The 16853-nt window shown below is 44.9% G+C and overlaps 1 protein-coding gene across 1 annotated transcript in view; it reads left to right on the top strand.

Annotated features, from left to right (window-relative positions):
- Positions 1–684: 684 nt before the first annotated feature.
- The window catches only part of LOC104457544 (protein phosphatase 1 regulatory subunit 12B-like), a gene marked incomplete at both ends in the record, with an annotated part of 37340 nt that continues 21171 nt past the window's right edge, over positions 685–16853 (top strand). Inside the window, 8 exons of the mRNA XM_010072532.1 lie at positions 685–829; positions 2383–2457; positions 4929–5008; positions 5567–5712; positions 10151–10260; positions 13327–13524; positions 14321–14403; positions 16150–16275. Of these exons, the coding sequence (XP_010070834.1) occupies positions 685–829; positions 2383–2457; positions 4929–5008; positions 5567–5712; positions 10151–10260; positions 13327–13524; positions 14321–14403; positions 16150–16275 (963 nt within the window). The remainder of the gene's footprint in view (positions 830–2382; positions 2458–4928; positions 5009–5566; positions 5713–10150; positions 10261–13326; positions 13525–14320; positions 14404–16149; positions 16276–16853) is intronic.

Below are 16853 nucleotides of genomic sequence, written 5' to 3'. Positions count from 1 at the left end.
TGCAGAGCAGCAGATGTGATGCGAGGGTGTTCCCGGGCAGGTTCACTTGGCTAGGATTTGCTTCAGCTGTGCAAGGGCTAGTCTAAAAATGAGTTTTGGGTCGTTTAACCCAGACGCAGGTTATCTAACTCATGTATTTCACCTCTGTCGATCACAGTAATGCTGCTGCTTCGTCCCTGGTGGTCCTGCTGGCATCATCTCCGTGTGGACCAATCCTATGGTGTGGCCTCGTTCTCTGGTAGAACCAAGACTGAGCTCCAGCTACCAAATGTCCTGTTCCTGCCAGGTGCTGTGCTTGCCTCCTAGTTCTGGAGCCAGCATCTGCAGCGATGTTGGGTGTTTGGCTGGTGCCTGAGCGAGTCTGGTGTCTCTTGTCCGTTGGAGCAGGAGTTCAGACTGAGCCACTGATGCCAGATTAGAAATTAGTGTTCTCCCAGTTTAGGTCATGCTGAAAGGGAACACCCACACATTCCAGCAGGTTTTACAGCAAAGTCACTTTTCATTTACTGCCCTTTTCTATTGCAAGCACATCAGGTTGGGGTGCTGCTTAGGTGAATAAACAGGTTAAGAAACATCTGGCTTATTGTGAGCCCTCTTCCCTCCCCTGGGGCTCGTGGTGTGCCCTCTTCTGTGCAGAGCAGTCCTTCTCGAGTGGGCTGAAATCAATGTTGCTTCTTTCCTCAGGCTCTTGATCCAAGCGGGGTTTAATTTGAACGTCCAGGACAACGACGGCTGGACTCCGCTGCATGCTGCTGCGCACTGGGGGGTGAAGGAAGCCTGCTCCATCCTGGCCGAGGCGCTGTGCGATATGGACATCAGGAACAAGCTGGTCAGTGAGCAGAGACGTCGGCACAACACAGCGTATTTTGTAACTGTATTGTCTACCACTCGATCCCAATGACGTGGCAAAGTTACGTGGCAAGCAGTTCTCCTAGCGTGTGCACTGGTGGATTTAAAACATCAGCAAATGAAGGGAGGAAAGCCCAAAATATTTCAGGTGTTGTTGGAAAAGATCAGCGGTGAAACTTTAGGACCAAGATTTTAAGAAAGGATAGGGGCTAATCCTCCTGTTTGAGTGTAATCCTGACAAATGAAACAACAACCAAAAAGACAGTCTTGTAGTGCAAAATAACATGCTAATACTAAGGTATAAAGTACTGAAAACTAGTGAACCCTTGAGAAACTGGCAGCTTTAAATCCGTCCTGTTCTACTATATTGGCCATAAAAAGGGAAACTGAAAAATTGCCTCAGATTTGTGAGAAATGAGTAAAGAAAAATAGGATGGAAAGAAAAAAAAAAAGGAGAAAAAAAAATTCCTCTTCTATCCTAGTAGTTAGAAGCTCTTACTTGAAGAGCCTGTGGATTTGCAGGAGCTGACGGGAGCTTGCCCAGGGTTGTTCTTTGTGCTCCTCTCCCTGCTGCGACGTCCAGGCGGTGTCTGTGAACAGCTTCCTGCTGGGGCGGATTCACTCATACCGCGGCTGCTTCTGGAGGAGGAAATGAGGTTGTATTTACTTGGAACAGCACCGGGGAATGAAAGCAGGCAAGATAATTTGATGAGAGAAATGTGGCACTGTGTGCTTTGACTGCACCTGTCTGTGCTGGGAACTGATACAAAAAACCAGCTCTATGAGGAGGAACCATTTGAGAGTGGTGAGCTCTTTGGCATCCAAAATACGAGGAATTTTTTTTGTTTTAAGTGCCATCAGGTGCTTTTCCAAAGTGTTCAGAATGCGTGTGGGGTTAGAGACACAGTTGTATTTGCTGCATTACCTGCCTTTTTCAGCTGAGGATTGTTTCCCTGCTAGGTCAGCTGGCCAGGGCAGCCTGGATTTATTTGGTCGCTAGCCATCAGGCTTCATTATATGTTCTTAAGAAAATTTTTATTATAGCTTTAGTTATGGTGAAAATGTACCTGATCTCTTGTCTTGTGCCCCAGAGTAGTTTTTCTGGTTTGTTTTATTTTGTAAATCCCCACAGATGTGGAAATGGATCCCAAATTTTTTGTCCTGCTGGTGCTTGGCAGCCTTTCGGGAGGTTCGGATACGCAGTGGTACAGTAGAACGGGTTGATCACATTCCTTCTCAGAGTGAGAGTGTCCTTTTTAGACACCTGGAAACTCATTACTCCTGGCTGCTCGATTTGAACAGCAGCAATCAGGGAACTGCACTTCCATGATTCAGGTTGCTCCAATCGTGGGTTGAGTCATAAAACCATCGCTGTCGCGTGGCTTTCCCTGCTCTGGAGTGAAATAGAGCATCAGGGGAGGGAGGGAGGATGTGGAGCATGTTCACTTTTGTGCTTCCCTGGTAAACAGTGCTGCTTTGAATATGAACACCGTGCAATATTGGATGCCCTCTCGTCTTCTCTTATTGCTCCAGGGCCAGACGCCATTCGACGTGGCTGACGAGGGACTGGTTGAGCATCTAGAAATGCTGCAGAAGAAACAGACTGTGGTGAGTTTCTGGCAGATCATTTTCCACCTCTCCAATTACCTTTTCACGCATGGGTGTTCTCTAAGACATATGGCATCAACAGACGCAGGAAGCTGAGGCCCAGCTTTTTTTTTTTTTTTTTTTTTTGTTAGTCATTTGGAATCTTTAATTACACCAATATTTTTAATAGCTGGAAATCCAGAAAACTGGATGACTGCACCAAGAAGGTCAGTAGTGTGCTGACATGCAGAATTAAACTGGTAAGGGATGTGTAGTCCATCTTTGGAACTGTTATTATTCTGCAGTCGCCTCTGTTAGCTGGCAAGCTCTCTAGCATCAAACTGCTCTTTGCTTAATGAGTGATTACCCAAGTCAGCTTTGTGTTTGCGTCTAAGGAAATACACTGTCAGAGTTGAGAAAGAGGTCTGTTACCACGTCTGCCTATCTTACAATAGGGAGACTTTTGATTGAGTGAGAAGAAATTACAAACTTAAGGAAATCCTGGACTAAAAAAGTTGGGTGGTTTCAAAACTATTGAATTGCCATTTCAAAATGCAATGGAGATATTGGAAGGGCAAAGCTGGCAGAAAAAAGGAAAGCAAAAATATATCTTGAGCAGAGTAAAGCCAGTTGTCAAGCCAGAAAGCTGGCTTTGGATTGCGTTTTTTCCCATTTCATTGGGTCTATTCAATTATCTCATTTGGGTGCTTTCAAAAAACCAAACCAACCTGCTTTAAAAAAAATAAAAATCAGAAAGTATCATGTAAAATGTTGGATTCAGAGACAGATATAATGAGAACACTGCTGATAAAACCCAGTAAAGTATTTTGAGGAACTGACAATGTGGGTGGCAGAACTCAAGCTTTGATCATAACACAGCTGCTGTCATCCTTAAATAGCATCCTTAACATTCACAGAAACTTTTTTAAAATTAATCAGCTTCTCTCTAAATGAGGTGTGATAAATACTATCAGTGTTGTGTTTTGGATTTCCTCCTATCTCCCTATGCCAGGATTCTGCAGATAACTGCCCTCCTCAGGAGAAAAGAAAAAGCAAAACAATGGCAAGATTTATTTTTTTTTTTATGGATGGTAGCCCATTTTCACTCCTGCTTCGCAGGGTCTAGCAACCCACCTTGTTCTTCATATAGTTGCACTGTATAAAGGTCTTCTCCGTTTATTGAGTGTAGCAAGCTGTAGGAGAACTGGGAAGAAGAGAAGAATCCAGATTTTATCACCGTTGGTTTTTTTTAGTGGATCTGATTTTTTTTTTTAATAGAAATGCCATTTTGTCATGTGTGTTTATCATGTGCCATTTTTCCCACTTAAAATAGAAAACTTACATTTTTATTTAGGGATGAAATAGACAGTTCCAGGACATTCCTCTAAGTACATTATTTAACTTTCAAAATGGCTCTCAAATCAGATTATTTTTTTTAAAGGCTTAAATTCAAAATATATAGTGGAACAATATGAAATCCTTGCCAAAAGATACGCTGCTCTTATTGAAGAGAGGAGGGGATTTTTTTTGCTGGAAGCAATTAATCTGATTTGGGTTTGGATTTTTTTTCCCCCAATCTCTGAGTTATCTGTGAACGGAGCAGGTTGTTTCCTCCACCTCCCTTTGCTGTGCTCCAACAGTTTGTTCTATTTAACAACAAATTGTACCCCAGCTTTTGGCTCTTCACTGGATTCCACGTAGCTTTTCCCACATTCAGAATTTACAGAGCTTTTGCTTCTTGTGCTTGATGTCAGCTCCTGCTGTCGAAAGCAGAACTAGGCTAGACATGACCCAGAAGAGATGTGAGCCTCTAATTGTGAGCCCTTCTTCTACCCCAACTGCATCTGACTTTCTAGATGGTACAGAAACTTTTTTTTTTTATATACTCTTTTGGCCATCAGTGGTGACAAAATTAAAATTGCTGCTCTCTGGGCAAAATATTTCGGTTGCTGTGGTCATTGCAGGTATTCTTGCACTGAGATATTTCAGAGGTGACCCATCCTTGTGGCAGAGCCATCGGTTGCCCGTACGGGGCATACTCGGATGCTTTCCTCTGAGAGCAGGTAAATAACCGCTACAGAGGCAGCAAATTTGAAATGGACTCAGCCTGATTTCCTGGGCATGCAAACACGCGTGGCCAGAGCCCCAGTGCCGTGTCCGCGTGGGCAGATGCGAGGCAGTACCGTGGAAGTCGGGATTTGGCTCTGGGTCTCAGCAGGGACTGCTGCAGGATTCTCAGAAGGTTTTATTAAATTACAGCTTGAGCCTAAGGACGTGCTGGGAGTGTAGTGGTGCCCTTATGGAGCCGCAGTCCAAGGCATCCCGTGCTCTCGCAGATGTCCATCTGTTGAATTGTTAAACTCATCCACAGTGTTTTTCATCTAACGAGGCTGGGATGACCTTATGCGGTGGTAGTTATCGTGTTGTGCTGAGGTGGCTTGTTGAGATGTCTCTTTTCATTCTTTCTCCAATCTTCTTGGACTTCTGGACAGTTGCGAAGTGAGAAGGAGACGAGGAATAAGCTAATTGAAGCTGACATGAATGGCAAGCCTCAGAGCGGACTCTTCCCCAAGTACGTCTCGTTCCTCTTTGTTGAAAAGAAGCTGCACAGAGAGTAACTGGAAACCAGCTTCATCTGTTCGCGGTCAGCTGGCCTCAGCTGGTTTAAAAAAGAAGTTTACCACTATTCATGCTCATTTCATGGTTTCTTTTAAATTTGATCGCTCCTAAATACAATTGTAGCTGTTTCTTAACATACCCACTGAATGGAGGAACAAGGAGTTGGGCTGGTGCTTGGTCCCCCAGTTCTGATCATGTTTTGACCTCTGGACTGGGAACGGCACCTTTGCAGTTGCACAGAGCCGTGCAGCCCCGCTGATGGGTTGCGTTGCATTAGGAAAAGAGAGACCACATTTTTCAGATTGAGAAATGCTTGCAAATTTAGGAAATGTGAGACCGGCATTGGAATCCGTGGCAAATGGGCAGCGCTGGAAGCACTGAGATGCTGAGCCTGTAGATGGATTTTGCCCTTTTGCTTGTTCTATATGTAGAAAATCATGTCTATGTGAGACAGTAGAGCTCAGAAATAACTCACTCGCCTGATAGTCCTTAAAATTTCTGTATCTTGCAGCAAAGAGAAGATTCTTTATGAGGAAGACACGCTGAAGTCTGTGGAAATGGAGGAAGAGAACAAGGACTCTAGCAGTTCTAGTTCCGAAGAAGAGGAAGAAGCTGAAGAAGATGAAGTTTCAGAATCAGATGCCGAAAAGGAGACAGGTAAGACTTAGTATCATCTTGGATTTAATAATTAGCCCAGCAATATTAGAGGATCAGTTTGAGAACTGGGTTTTTTTGTGTGTGTGTTGTTTAGTTGTTAAAGACATCCTGAAAGTCTTTATTCCAGTGTATATGTGTAGAATATGGAGAGCGCAGTAGCTAGTGGACTAAAAAAGCTGATCTAAATACAGACTCCCAGGTCAGCATAATTCTTCTGAAAATAAGCTACAGACAGTATTTTAATTTCTACTTCCAGCTGACTTGAATTTAAGGTAACACTTTGTTCACAGGTTGTGCTTAAACAGTAGATTTTTTTTTTCTCGTTGGCCAATTTCAGGATGAACACTGCAAGATGGTAGAAAAGCAATTGAACACACAGGAAGGTAATAGCCTGTTGTATTTGGATCAGAGAAATGAAATTAAGGGCTGAAGCTGTTCTGTGTAATTATAGAGATGAGGAACTTTTTTTTTCTGACTGTGATGTATAATAATTGCAGAACCTGGTGGAAAATAAGGATTAAGTACATTGAGTCACATTAGCCTTCACATGGTAGCATACTGCTAGCATCCTACTCACTTCATTTCAATCTCGTTCCTTTCCCATAATTTCTAAGGCTTCCTTAATTAGCTTAAATAGCATATATGTGCAGCACAGGAAGTTAAATAAAGATACTTCATTTTGCAGTAAGCCAAGACTTGTACTTAATATTTCTGCAAAGAGAGAGAGGTCTTGGACTGGGATGTGCTTCGTGGGTAAACTGCTCTTAACATCAGCCTCCTTGGCCTGCGTCCCAGTGTACTAATAAATAAGTCCTTGCAGAGGAGTGTAGTTTAAAGTTTTGTCCTGCTTCTTTGCCAGTAAAATTGTCACCTGGGTTCTGATGGTGTCAGTTATGTTTAGAGCAGTGTGAGAGGTGTTGAGAATCCCGGCTGGTCTTTGCAGAGCTGGTAGTTACACAAGCTGTTTGGGTACGACAGTAACACGGAGAAATAAGCTTTTGGCTTTTAAATCAAGCCAATGGAGTGGAGAAGTCGGTGGTGGGAACAGGCATGCAGTAGAAGTCACTTTTATTTGCCCCATTAATCAGGGTTTTACTAGACAGTAGCCCTGTATAGCCATGTGCCAATTCTTGTAAACACGGCAGGAACTTGACCAAAACACCTCTGATGTGTGGATAAGAAGCTGTAAGCGGAGCTCCGTGGTGTTTAACTGATCCAGGGACAGCAGAAGATCCTTCAGCAGGGAGAGTGCTGCAGCACTCGGCATCGAATTTTGTGCAAAGCCAGAGAAGGTCTTTTTATTGTGTTAATTCACGGAGCAAAGTGAGTTTCAAACTACTAAAGCTAAAACAAACTGAAGACAAAAAGCATCAAGTAATGATTTAGCATCAGGCTTTGGGCTTTGTTACCTGTGCTGTCCTTTCCCGGAGAGACTATTGGCTCCTTTGAGAAATTTCGATCAGAATTGAAACCTCACCTTGTAAACTTCTCAAATCTCCAATAGAATGAAGAGGAACTTGTCCAGCTGGGTGTAGACAGTTGTCAGTGAATGGGGTGCACGTTTTTGGTACTCCTTTTAAAACAAGATTCCTGAGATAGCAATAGCAGCCCACATGTTCCAGGAGGAGTCCAAAGATAGGTAGGGATGAAAATAGCTTTTCAGAGAAAAGTATAAATGTCACAGTATTACTAGTTTCAAACACAATCCTAAGAACATTGATGCTTTATTATCTGCTAGACATTTGAGATGCTCGGATGCATACAGGAGGCATGTTTTTGAAAACATGGAAATTATTTCCTTTTTCCTCTTCGTATATCTCTTCATTTTCTCCTGAGGTGTAATATCCACATAACTTTGTGATTCTGAGCAGTGCTGGACAGAGAGAAGATGACTGTTGTCCTAAAGTGTTCAAAGTCCAGATTAAGGAAAGGGAGTGGGAAGCCAAAACACTGTTGTGAGTGATCTTTTTAAACCAAAAAATCTGAACTCCTTTGGTAACTGAGCATAGGGCAGTGCAAAGGAGTAACTGGAAGTGTAACACAGAAGTTGATTTTGAGGTGTGCTTTGAAAGGTCTCAGGTTGCGATAGATTTGTGGAGTTTGTGGGAGGATTAGAGATTTGAAGAGATGAGCAGTGAAGATGTCGGAGAGCCTCAGAGTACAGTCTTTCTCACAATCTGTAACAAATTTGTGTTCTTCACACGGAGGAAGCTAAGTACCCTAATGCCATTTTATTCATCTCGAGGACAATTAACAAATTGGCATTGGGTTGTGTATAAACAAGAGACAGATCAGTATAAAATTCTGTGGCCGTTACCTGTGCTGGTAACTATTACAATGGGTAACCATTGTGAATTGAAGCAGGCCAGGGAAGCTTTCAACTAAAAAAAAAACAACAACAACAAAAAAAAAACCCACCCCCCCAAAAAAAACAAGAAACCTTAAGAAAAATGGCATTTATGCCAAATTAGAGAATGAAATTTTCAATCTCACCAAATTTGTTTTGGGGAGACTGAGCTAATCCTGACCTGTTTCTCTTGATTGGAGTTTGTAATGTTTATCGCTGAAATTTTAGTAAAATAAGATGTGGAGTCCTCCCCTGCAGACAGCAGCCCCTGGTGCGCAGCCTCTGGCGCTGTCTCTGCAGTAGCCTCCTTTGGCTCCCATTGCTCACAGGGTTCTTTCCAGCCTGTCATTACCGCTTCAGCTTATCCCCTTGTAATCAGCCGTGACCTTAGAGGCTGGGCTCTGTGCTGTGAGTCCCAGCTCCCAGTGCCCATCCAGCCCAGCCAGTCGAGCCTGCTGCTGGCCGCTCCGGGCTGTTCCCCCCTTCCTGCCACTCTCCTGTGGCTCACAGGCTTCGCTCTCCAGAGCTCAGCAAGCGGAGTGTGTGTCCGTGTGTGTTCCCCAGGCTGCTGAATGCCAGGCCAGCGCTGCCGGGAGAAACGGGACATCTCCTGCCTCTTCCCAAAAGGGCTGTTGGGAAGCGCGGCACATCCAGGCACAAGAGGTGCGGTACTCTGGTTAGGTGACTTTGATGGAGGGTCTGAGACAACACAGAGAGGGAAAGGTGGCTGAGGCTTCAATATCGTGCCGACCATCCCAGCAGAGATGCATCTTTGTCTCTTTAATTCTGAAGCTGTCAGTCCTGCTAACTGCCTGTTATTTTCAAATGTTTCTCTTGGCTTGCTCTTTTCTGTGTCCTTTGAGCCCTATTTTCTAGGAGCGAGAACATTTGTTGCAGAAATATTGATCGTTGTGCTCTAAGATGCCGTCCGCACAGCTGCTCCGTACCAGACTGCTTTTTATATGGACTGGAACACCTTTATTCACCGCACGCGCCTCATTTGGTGGTACTGTGTTTGGGTGGTTACACTTAAAATTATTTTTTCAACCCCATGACTGTGTGAGGTGTTCAGCTGCGAGAGGAAAACATCATTTTCTTGGTGCATCATTTCGCAGGCACCTCACACGTGCCTGTGTTTGGTCAATACTCTGGTTTAGAGCCCTGTGCACTCCTGTCAGTGGATCCTATTGCCTGAGACATTGTTTCTGCTTGCGCTCCCTCCGGTGATGTCTGGTGGATAGTCTTAGGTCATGCATGGTGCGTAGATACAAAAAAAAAAAATTAATGTGAGATTTAGGAAGAAATTTTTCACTGTGCGGGGGGTGAGGCAGTGTCCCAGGTTGCCCAGAGAAGCTGTGGATGCCCCATCCCTGGAGGGGTTCAAGGCCAGGCTGGGTGAGGCTTTGGGCAACCTGGGCTGGTGGGAGGTGTCCCTGGCCATGGCAGGGGGTGGCACTGGATGGGCTTCAAGGTCCCTTCCAACCCAAACCATTCTGGGATTCTATGATTTTTGCCCTTGTCTAACAAGCAGGGAGAGAACTGTGAGCTCTGGTAGGGTTTGCTTAGCTTGCCTGGAGCCCTGGGAAAGACTTTTGTTGGGGATCAGTCCTACTTTCAGGTAAAAAATGGATTTTGCTGTAGAAAACCAGACATTTTGCCCACCAGCGTAAGCAACTGGACCAGTACCGTGCAGTGAAACCCACCGCCAGGCCGCGGGGACGCGTGCTGCGGCAGGAATGGCGTGTTCTGCTGCTGCTCCCGAGCTTTGCACGGGGAGAGGAAATGAAATTGTGAATAAACAACAACAACAAAAAAAAAATCTGTTTGTCCTCCTTCAGGTGCTTGCTGCAAAGATTTTGCTTGTCTGTGGGGATGAAATTAAAAAACGTTGCCTGGCAAATATATCCATCATGTTTTCCAGTCAGTAGAAAGCCCCGGTTGGCCTCGGCACTGGCATCGTCTGCGTGATTTGAGGCGTACCGAGGCCGCAGCGACACTGAACTCAGCTGTAGCGCAGCCTGTGCTTGTAGAGCAGGGCCCTGGAAGTGTGATACTGAAACATTTGGTTTCTCTTCTTGTTTAAAATTGTAGAAAGGAAGCAAGAGCCCTTTGCCAACCACTCCAGCCACGAAACCAGGCCCAGCATCACTGAGCAAATACCACCGCCCGAGCCCAACTCCTTCACTGCCTCTGCCAGAAGGGTAAGTGACTCTGGAAGCACCGGGGACTTGAAAGCAGTGTACTGGGAAATGAACGCTCTGAAACCAGTCTTCGGAGGAGTTGTAAGACTTGAAATTAGGAAAGCATGATACTATGCAATTTTGATAAAGATGCTTTAACGGGGTAACGGCTTTAGGCTGAAAGAGGGCAGACGTCGACTGGATAGTAGGAGGAAGTTTTGTCCTGTGCAGGGGGTGAGGCAGTGGCCCAGGGTGCCCAGAGGAGCTGTGGGTGCCCCATTCCTGGAGGGGTTCAAGGCCAGGCTGGATGAGGCTTTGGGCAACCTGGGCTAGTGGGAGGTGTCCCTGCCCATGGCAGGGGGTGGCACTGGATGGTCTCTAAGGTCCCTTCCACCCCAAACCCTTCTGGGATTCTGTGATTCTATGCTGTGTTGACAACAGGATGGGACTGGCACAGAGGAGGGTGTTTGTACAATAAAGTTCCATCTTGAATCTCCTGCTCTCTGAAGCAAATTGTGCTGTTTGCAGAAGCCCTGCTTAGCGCAGGTGCTTTGTGTCGCTGTCAGTTCTCAGATAGCCGATGCCAAGCCCTTACCAGCAGGAGTTCTTTCTTTTGCTGAGGTATCAGCGGTGAATTTGGCGTCATCATCTAAAGTGCCTCCAGCTTGCCAGACTTGGTTCCTTCAGTGGCACGATGTTACGGCCCAGTGAGCAGAGAGGGGAGAGTTTGCATCTGACTAGAGAGCTGGGCTATGAAAGCTTGTTAAAGGTGAAGCAGAGTTGCTGAAATCTTATCTGAATTCTCCAGCTCTCACGTCACTCAGCTAGATGGCACCAGGAGACTCCGTTCTGCTGAGGACTGGGATCTTACGCTTCTGGTTTCTTTTCGCACCAGAATATGGAGGACAGCTATACACTGCAGGCACCTAGCCAAAAACTCTGAAGCACCGGGTACATGTTAGAGGGAAAACGTTTCTTGCTTAGTCACAATTTTTTATTTTTGACATGCTGCTAAGTCTAACTTCTCATCCAGCTGAAATGCAGTAGAGCTCCTTGGCGTGTTGTTCGACTCAGGCTGGCTTAAGCAGGGGAAGTACTAAAGGCAGAAGTGTGAGAACTGCAGTTAACCTTTTCCCAGCTGCGGAGCATCGTTCTCACTCATTTGAGCTGTTTAACCCACAATAAGGCTGTCAGGGTATAGAAGAGGGCCTATAAAGCAGTTATTAATTTGACCTCAATCACTTAAGATCGGCTGCTTCACCTTCTCTTACATGTTTGATCCTGCTGTGATCTCGTGGTCACATTGGCTTTTCTAAGGGGAAAGATGAGTGCTTGTGTTGCCCTCTGTTTCTGGGGTTATTCATATTGGCTGTTCCTATGCAGAAATTACAGAAGGCAGCTTTTACTGTGGATTTGAGCTTTCTCTGAGGAAAATGTCAAAACTGCATTAAAATGTTAGAGCTGCGTAGCTCAGTAGACTGGAAGTGCTAGAATTAGCGAAGTACAGGAGATTAACTCTCTGCATCTGCATTAGAATAACATCAGCTAAGAAACACTGCTACATACTGCAGTGATAATTTTCTCTTTGCAGTCTGGAGTCGATGAGTGTGAGGACAGAGCTCCCCATAGTCTCAGTTATTCTGGATAATGTCAGATGTTTTGTGTTATGCAGAAAATAATGCTTATATCAGCTTTGACCGAAAGCCTTGTCTGCCCCAGTACCCTGCCCTTGACAGTGACCATCAAAAGATACTAAAGAAGGCAGAATCTTGCTGGGCTTCTCTCCCACCTTCTCGCAATTTGCATTTCAGGGACTTACTCATCCTTGTTGCCTTTCTCCAAATCTCTTCCCCTTCTTCTGTACTGCTTTCGAGCCGTGGAGCTGAGCTGTGTGTGACATCAAAGATGTTGGACAGTAACACAAAGGGTTAACAGTGTAGTGCTCCATATTCTTTTCCAGTAATTCCCGGTGTTTTGTTTGCTTTGTTTCCTATACAACTCAGTGCTGAGCCCCTGTCTTTGTAGAAGTATCTCTTGCAGCGCCCAGGCTCCAACCTTGAAAGGCAGTGGGCATCTTTTTGTAAGAATTGCTAAATCTAACTGAAGTTGTGCATTTAAGCAGTTGTATATTTGAGGAATAATGTATGCTTGTCAAAGTGCCTCGTGTAACACAAGGGTCCATTCTGTAGGATGTATAGAATATGTGGTTACCTGAACATAGAAAGGTTTAAGCTAAAAGGGGTCTCTGCAAGCCTGCAGTCCAGCCTTGCTCGAAGCAGGGCCAGCTTCAAGCCTATCTCATGTTGCTTGGAACTACCTGAGCTCAGCTGAGCATTGAGAGGTCTCTGAGGACGGAGTTGCCCCACTTTCCTGCTCCCTGTCCCAGTGCAGCATCGCTCCTACTGGAAGCTATGTCTTACTTCATGTCATCTGGGATTTCCTGTGTTGGAACTTCTCTGTTCCTCCTTCTGCTTCCACTGTAGCCCATTGAGAAGTCTGGTTCCATATCCTCTGTAAACCCTCACCCCCCAGGTAGCAGAGGAATTAAATCCTTTCTTTGCCGCCTCTTTTCCATGCCAAACAAGCCAGGTTTCCTCAGTCTCTCCCTTTATGTGCTATGTGCTCCAGTTCCCTGATGATCTTAATGGTGTGTCTCCAGTTTGATCTGTGTGAGGGTTTTATTTGCAGCTGGTCCCAAAAGAGTCAATTACTTTTTTTTGTTTTTCTGCCTTTATTGAATAATTCCCCCTTCCTAAACAGGTGCTAATAAAAGCTTCATTGTTCCTTATATTCTTTCTGCAAAGCTGGAGGAGGGCATTGTGTAGGCAAAGGGAGCTGCACAGTGACACAAGATTTCTTTCATCAGCTGTCCTTGGGGACGAGGACACGACAGCAGTTAGCATCCCCGGGAGTTCACCTTGAGCCATGTCCTGGCATTAAAGCCAAGCAGGAAATCAAAGTCCTTCCATCTTAGGTTTACAAGTATAGCCCAGCAAAAACTGGGGCATGTTGAAAAGCTTTCAGAACTTAGATTGTGCCTTGGCAGTGCTCTTACTTCTTCCAAACGTCCCTTTTTCTCCTCTCCAGTTCAGTTGGCTCAGCAAGACAGAGGAGCAGAAGGATGAGTCACCTGCGTCGTGGCGGCTGGGACTACGGAAGACTGGCAGTCACAACATGTTGAGTGAAGTCGCTGCTACTCGTGAGGCGCAGAGAGATAAGACTTCTTCTATCTATCGTTCTTCATCAAGTCCCCGGATATCTGCGTTATTAGACAACAAAGAAAAGGTTTGGCTTTCAGCGGTGCTGTTTCGGTGCCTCCCAGCTGAGCAGCCTTTACCTCTCAAGTGTAATACCCTTTCCCTTTCATTCTGAGTTATTGCTGGGTTTTGTATCCATAACAAACTTGGGTCTCTTTCGTTCTTTCTTTTTCTTTTCTTTTGAAAATTACTCCAATCAGTTGTTCTTGCAGAAGTGGTATTCACTGCCCCTTTGACCTCATCCCTGCTCGGTTTGGAGTGGGCGGCCAGTCTGGCATGTCCTGTTCTTTACCAGAAAATATCTAATCCAGACAGTAGCACGTGTGCTGTGGAAATTCTCCTTCGCTGTCATCTATATGGATTCCTCCAGTATCCACCAGCTGTATTTGCGAATCCCACCCCACGTATTCACTAACTGTAACTGTGTCGCCCGTGGGTAGATGCCCCATCCCTGGAAACATCCAAGGTCAGGCTGGCCGGGGCTCTGAGCAGCCTGATCTAGTTGAAGGTGTCCCTGCTTGTTGCAGGGGGGTTGGACTAGATGCCCTTTACAGGTCCCTTCCAACCCAAAGGATTCTATGGTTCTCTCATTTGTAAGTCGTTCTGGTCAGAAGCTGCTATTATTCAGTATCGTGCTCTTCAGGAAAATAATTTTCAGACCCGATGCTGTGCTATGTGTTGCCCAAGAAAATGCCTTAAAGCAGTTGTCCCTAGACAGGAGAATGCTTTCTCAGTTGAAGAAACCTGAACATGAATTTAGTTGTCACTGAACATGCTGGAAGTGTAACAGATGTGCAGCTCAAGTACTTCTTTTGCTTCACCAGGATAAAGACAACAAGAGCTATCTTGCCACAATAGCCCCCAGAAGACTCAGCAGTACAAGCGATATAGAAGAAAAAGAAAATAGGTGAGACAGAACTTAATGCTCGGCTTCTGTCCTGTCGATAGTTCTTCCAGAATACCGTTTTTTTCTGTATTCATGCTTCATATATTCTGTCAGTAGTCCCAAGCGCACAGGAATTCACCATATCGAGAGCTGCCTCTGGTCTGGAAAAGTTCTGGTGCGTTGCTTTTCATTGAGGTGAGCAGAGCACAGGGCAGGTTTCTCCCCCTGTGTTCATACAGATCCGGTCTCCATCCAGGAAACTAGATGTATGCATTTTTTATTTATTTATTTTATGTATGCATTTATTACTTTTTCCTTTTATATGCGAGTGCCTCATTTTGTAGCTGTCACCTGCACTTCTACTTCTGTCACTTGCTCAATAGTCACCTTCAGTCCCTTTGTTCCCACTTCTGTCATTTTTTGACTCATTAGACTTTGTGAACTCTCTCTGTTCCCATTGCAGGTGCTGTTTTTTCGGTGCCTGTGTGTAGTTGCCCCTAGACCAGAGCCACAGTAAATGGGATAGATATCTAATGTCTCAAGATATGTTTGACAACCTAATCTCTACAAAGTGTTTATTCACAGTTTGTGTTAGGAGGAGTAAAAATTGAGCTTTGCCTCATTTCCAGCCGCTTCCCCAATCGTGGTAGAGAGGCACGTATAGAGGAGTCACTGCGAACTGTAGTTGTTGTGAGGAAGTCACGGCCGATGGCCACCCCGAGAGAATTTCAGCACAGTTGGAGATTCTTTCCTGATCTTTTGCTGGAACCTCCCTGCTGCGTTCTTGCTTAATCTCAGCCAGTCACTGTGATTTGGAGTTCAGCAGACAGTTTGTGTTTAAATGGCTGATAAGCTCGAGCGGTTTTGGCAGCGGCTCGTCCTGAGTGGCATTTCCAGCTGCCTGCTGCTAAGTGTCCTCTGCTCGGTAGAGGAGGGGATGAGGAGGATTGCCCTGGATGAACAGATGGTGCCCAGACCTACTGGGTAGTACAGATTTTTCCCAATATTCTTTCCATTTGAAACAGCTGAGTTTCATTTCATGGCACCCACAGGTGTTTGAAAGGGCATCAGCATGGACACGGCAATTAAAAAATGAAAAATAATGGCAGGCTGATGAGTGAAAGGGTTTGTGTTGCATTACAAGCTTGAGGTCTTGTCCAAGAGCAGAAAAGAACAGGACATACTGCCAATGCGTGTGTTAGGAGAAGGAGCCCTGGTTTCAGATAACTGTGATGAACAGGACTACTAGGCATTTATTGATAACTTATCAAGTAGTTTTAGATATTGCCAGATATTTTGTTTATGGTTTGCTGCTGCTGAGTATAGCAAAGGATTTGCCCTGCTGAGCTGCTTTACTGTCACTGCCTGGGTACCTCGGAGAATAAAGCGGTCCCTGGGGTTGCGGTATCTGGCCATTTGTGCAACGTTGTTTGATACAAGACAGCAGAAAGAATATCAAATGACATTATTAAATATGTTCCATTACTTTTATGGGCAATCTAAATTTCAATTGCAAGTATTCTGACTAAAAAGAATCTTGTTCCTCTTTCTGCAAAATATTCAATCATCTGGTGATTCTCAGGTGACCCAGCTGTCAATAACTAACTGATGTTCAGGCCAGGAGAGGGCTTTGAGTGGCTTGTGTTACCTGTGGACAATAGTGCCTGTAGTTGTAAGGGAAGGATTTTTGTTGTGGAACCGTAGAGAAGACCAAAAGCAGACTCCAGAAGTTTTTCTAAACAAACCTTGTTCTCTCCCCTCCGTTAGAGAATCGGCCGTTAACCTCGTGCGGAGCGGCTCCTACACTCGGCAGCCGTGGAGGGATGAATCAAAGGGAAACGAAGCTCCCCATTCTGGTGCACCTACTACCTACGTATCTACCTACTTGAAAAGGTACGTCCAACTCTGTCTCACATGGGCTCCCAGGCACTAGTTCTACTCTTAACATGCTTCCCAACCTTCAACTTTCTGCTTGCTGCTTCCTGCATCAGCGTAACTGGCCTTGGGACACTCTTCTGCTGAGAGCAGGAAATAAAAGTTAAGATTTGCAGACATTTGTCATGCTAAATAGTAGTTTTAAAGGCCATCATTTTTGTTGATTTGTAAATTGCTGAACTGAATTTAAATACTTGTGTTGACATAATTCAAATGCGAAGTGATTTCTCAGTTTTATGCTAGTATTATGGTTAGATAATAAAACAAAAATTGATCATAAAAAGTGAATAATTACCATCTGAAAGCATTGTTCAAATAGCTATTGACAGGTAAGTTGTAGCTCATCTCTAATTTTGGTTTACATTAGTCCGTGTTTATGGCATTGTTATCAGAAAGTGGCAGTGCTCCTGTGCACGACGTACAGCCCTTGCGCAGGAGTGAGACTGATGCCTCCAACCATTTTGTTGTGGCAGTAAGGAAGCAGTTGCTGCACAGTGTATGTGAAATTTTAGAGGCTGATTGCTGGTGAACTAGCC

The sequence above is a fragment of the Pterocles gutturalis genome, unplaced genomic scaffold (assembly GCF_000699245.1).
Source record: "Pterocles gutturalis isolate BGI_N339 unplaced genomic scaffold, ASM69924v1 scaffold14782, whole genome shotgun sequence".
Lineage (NCBI taxonomy): Eukaryota > Metazoa > Chordata > Aves > Pterocliformes > Pteroclidae > Pterocles > Pterocles gutturalis.
The sequence above is the reverse complement of the archived record's forward strand: the minus strand, read 5'-3'. Positions and strand labels throughout refer to the sequence as shown.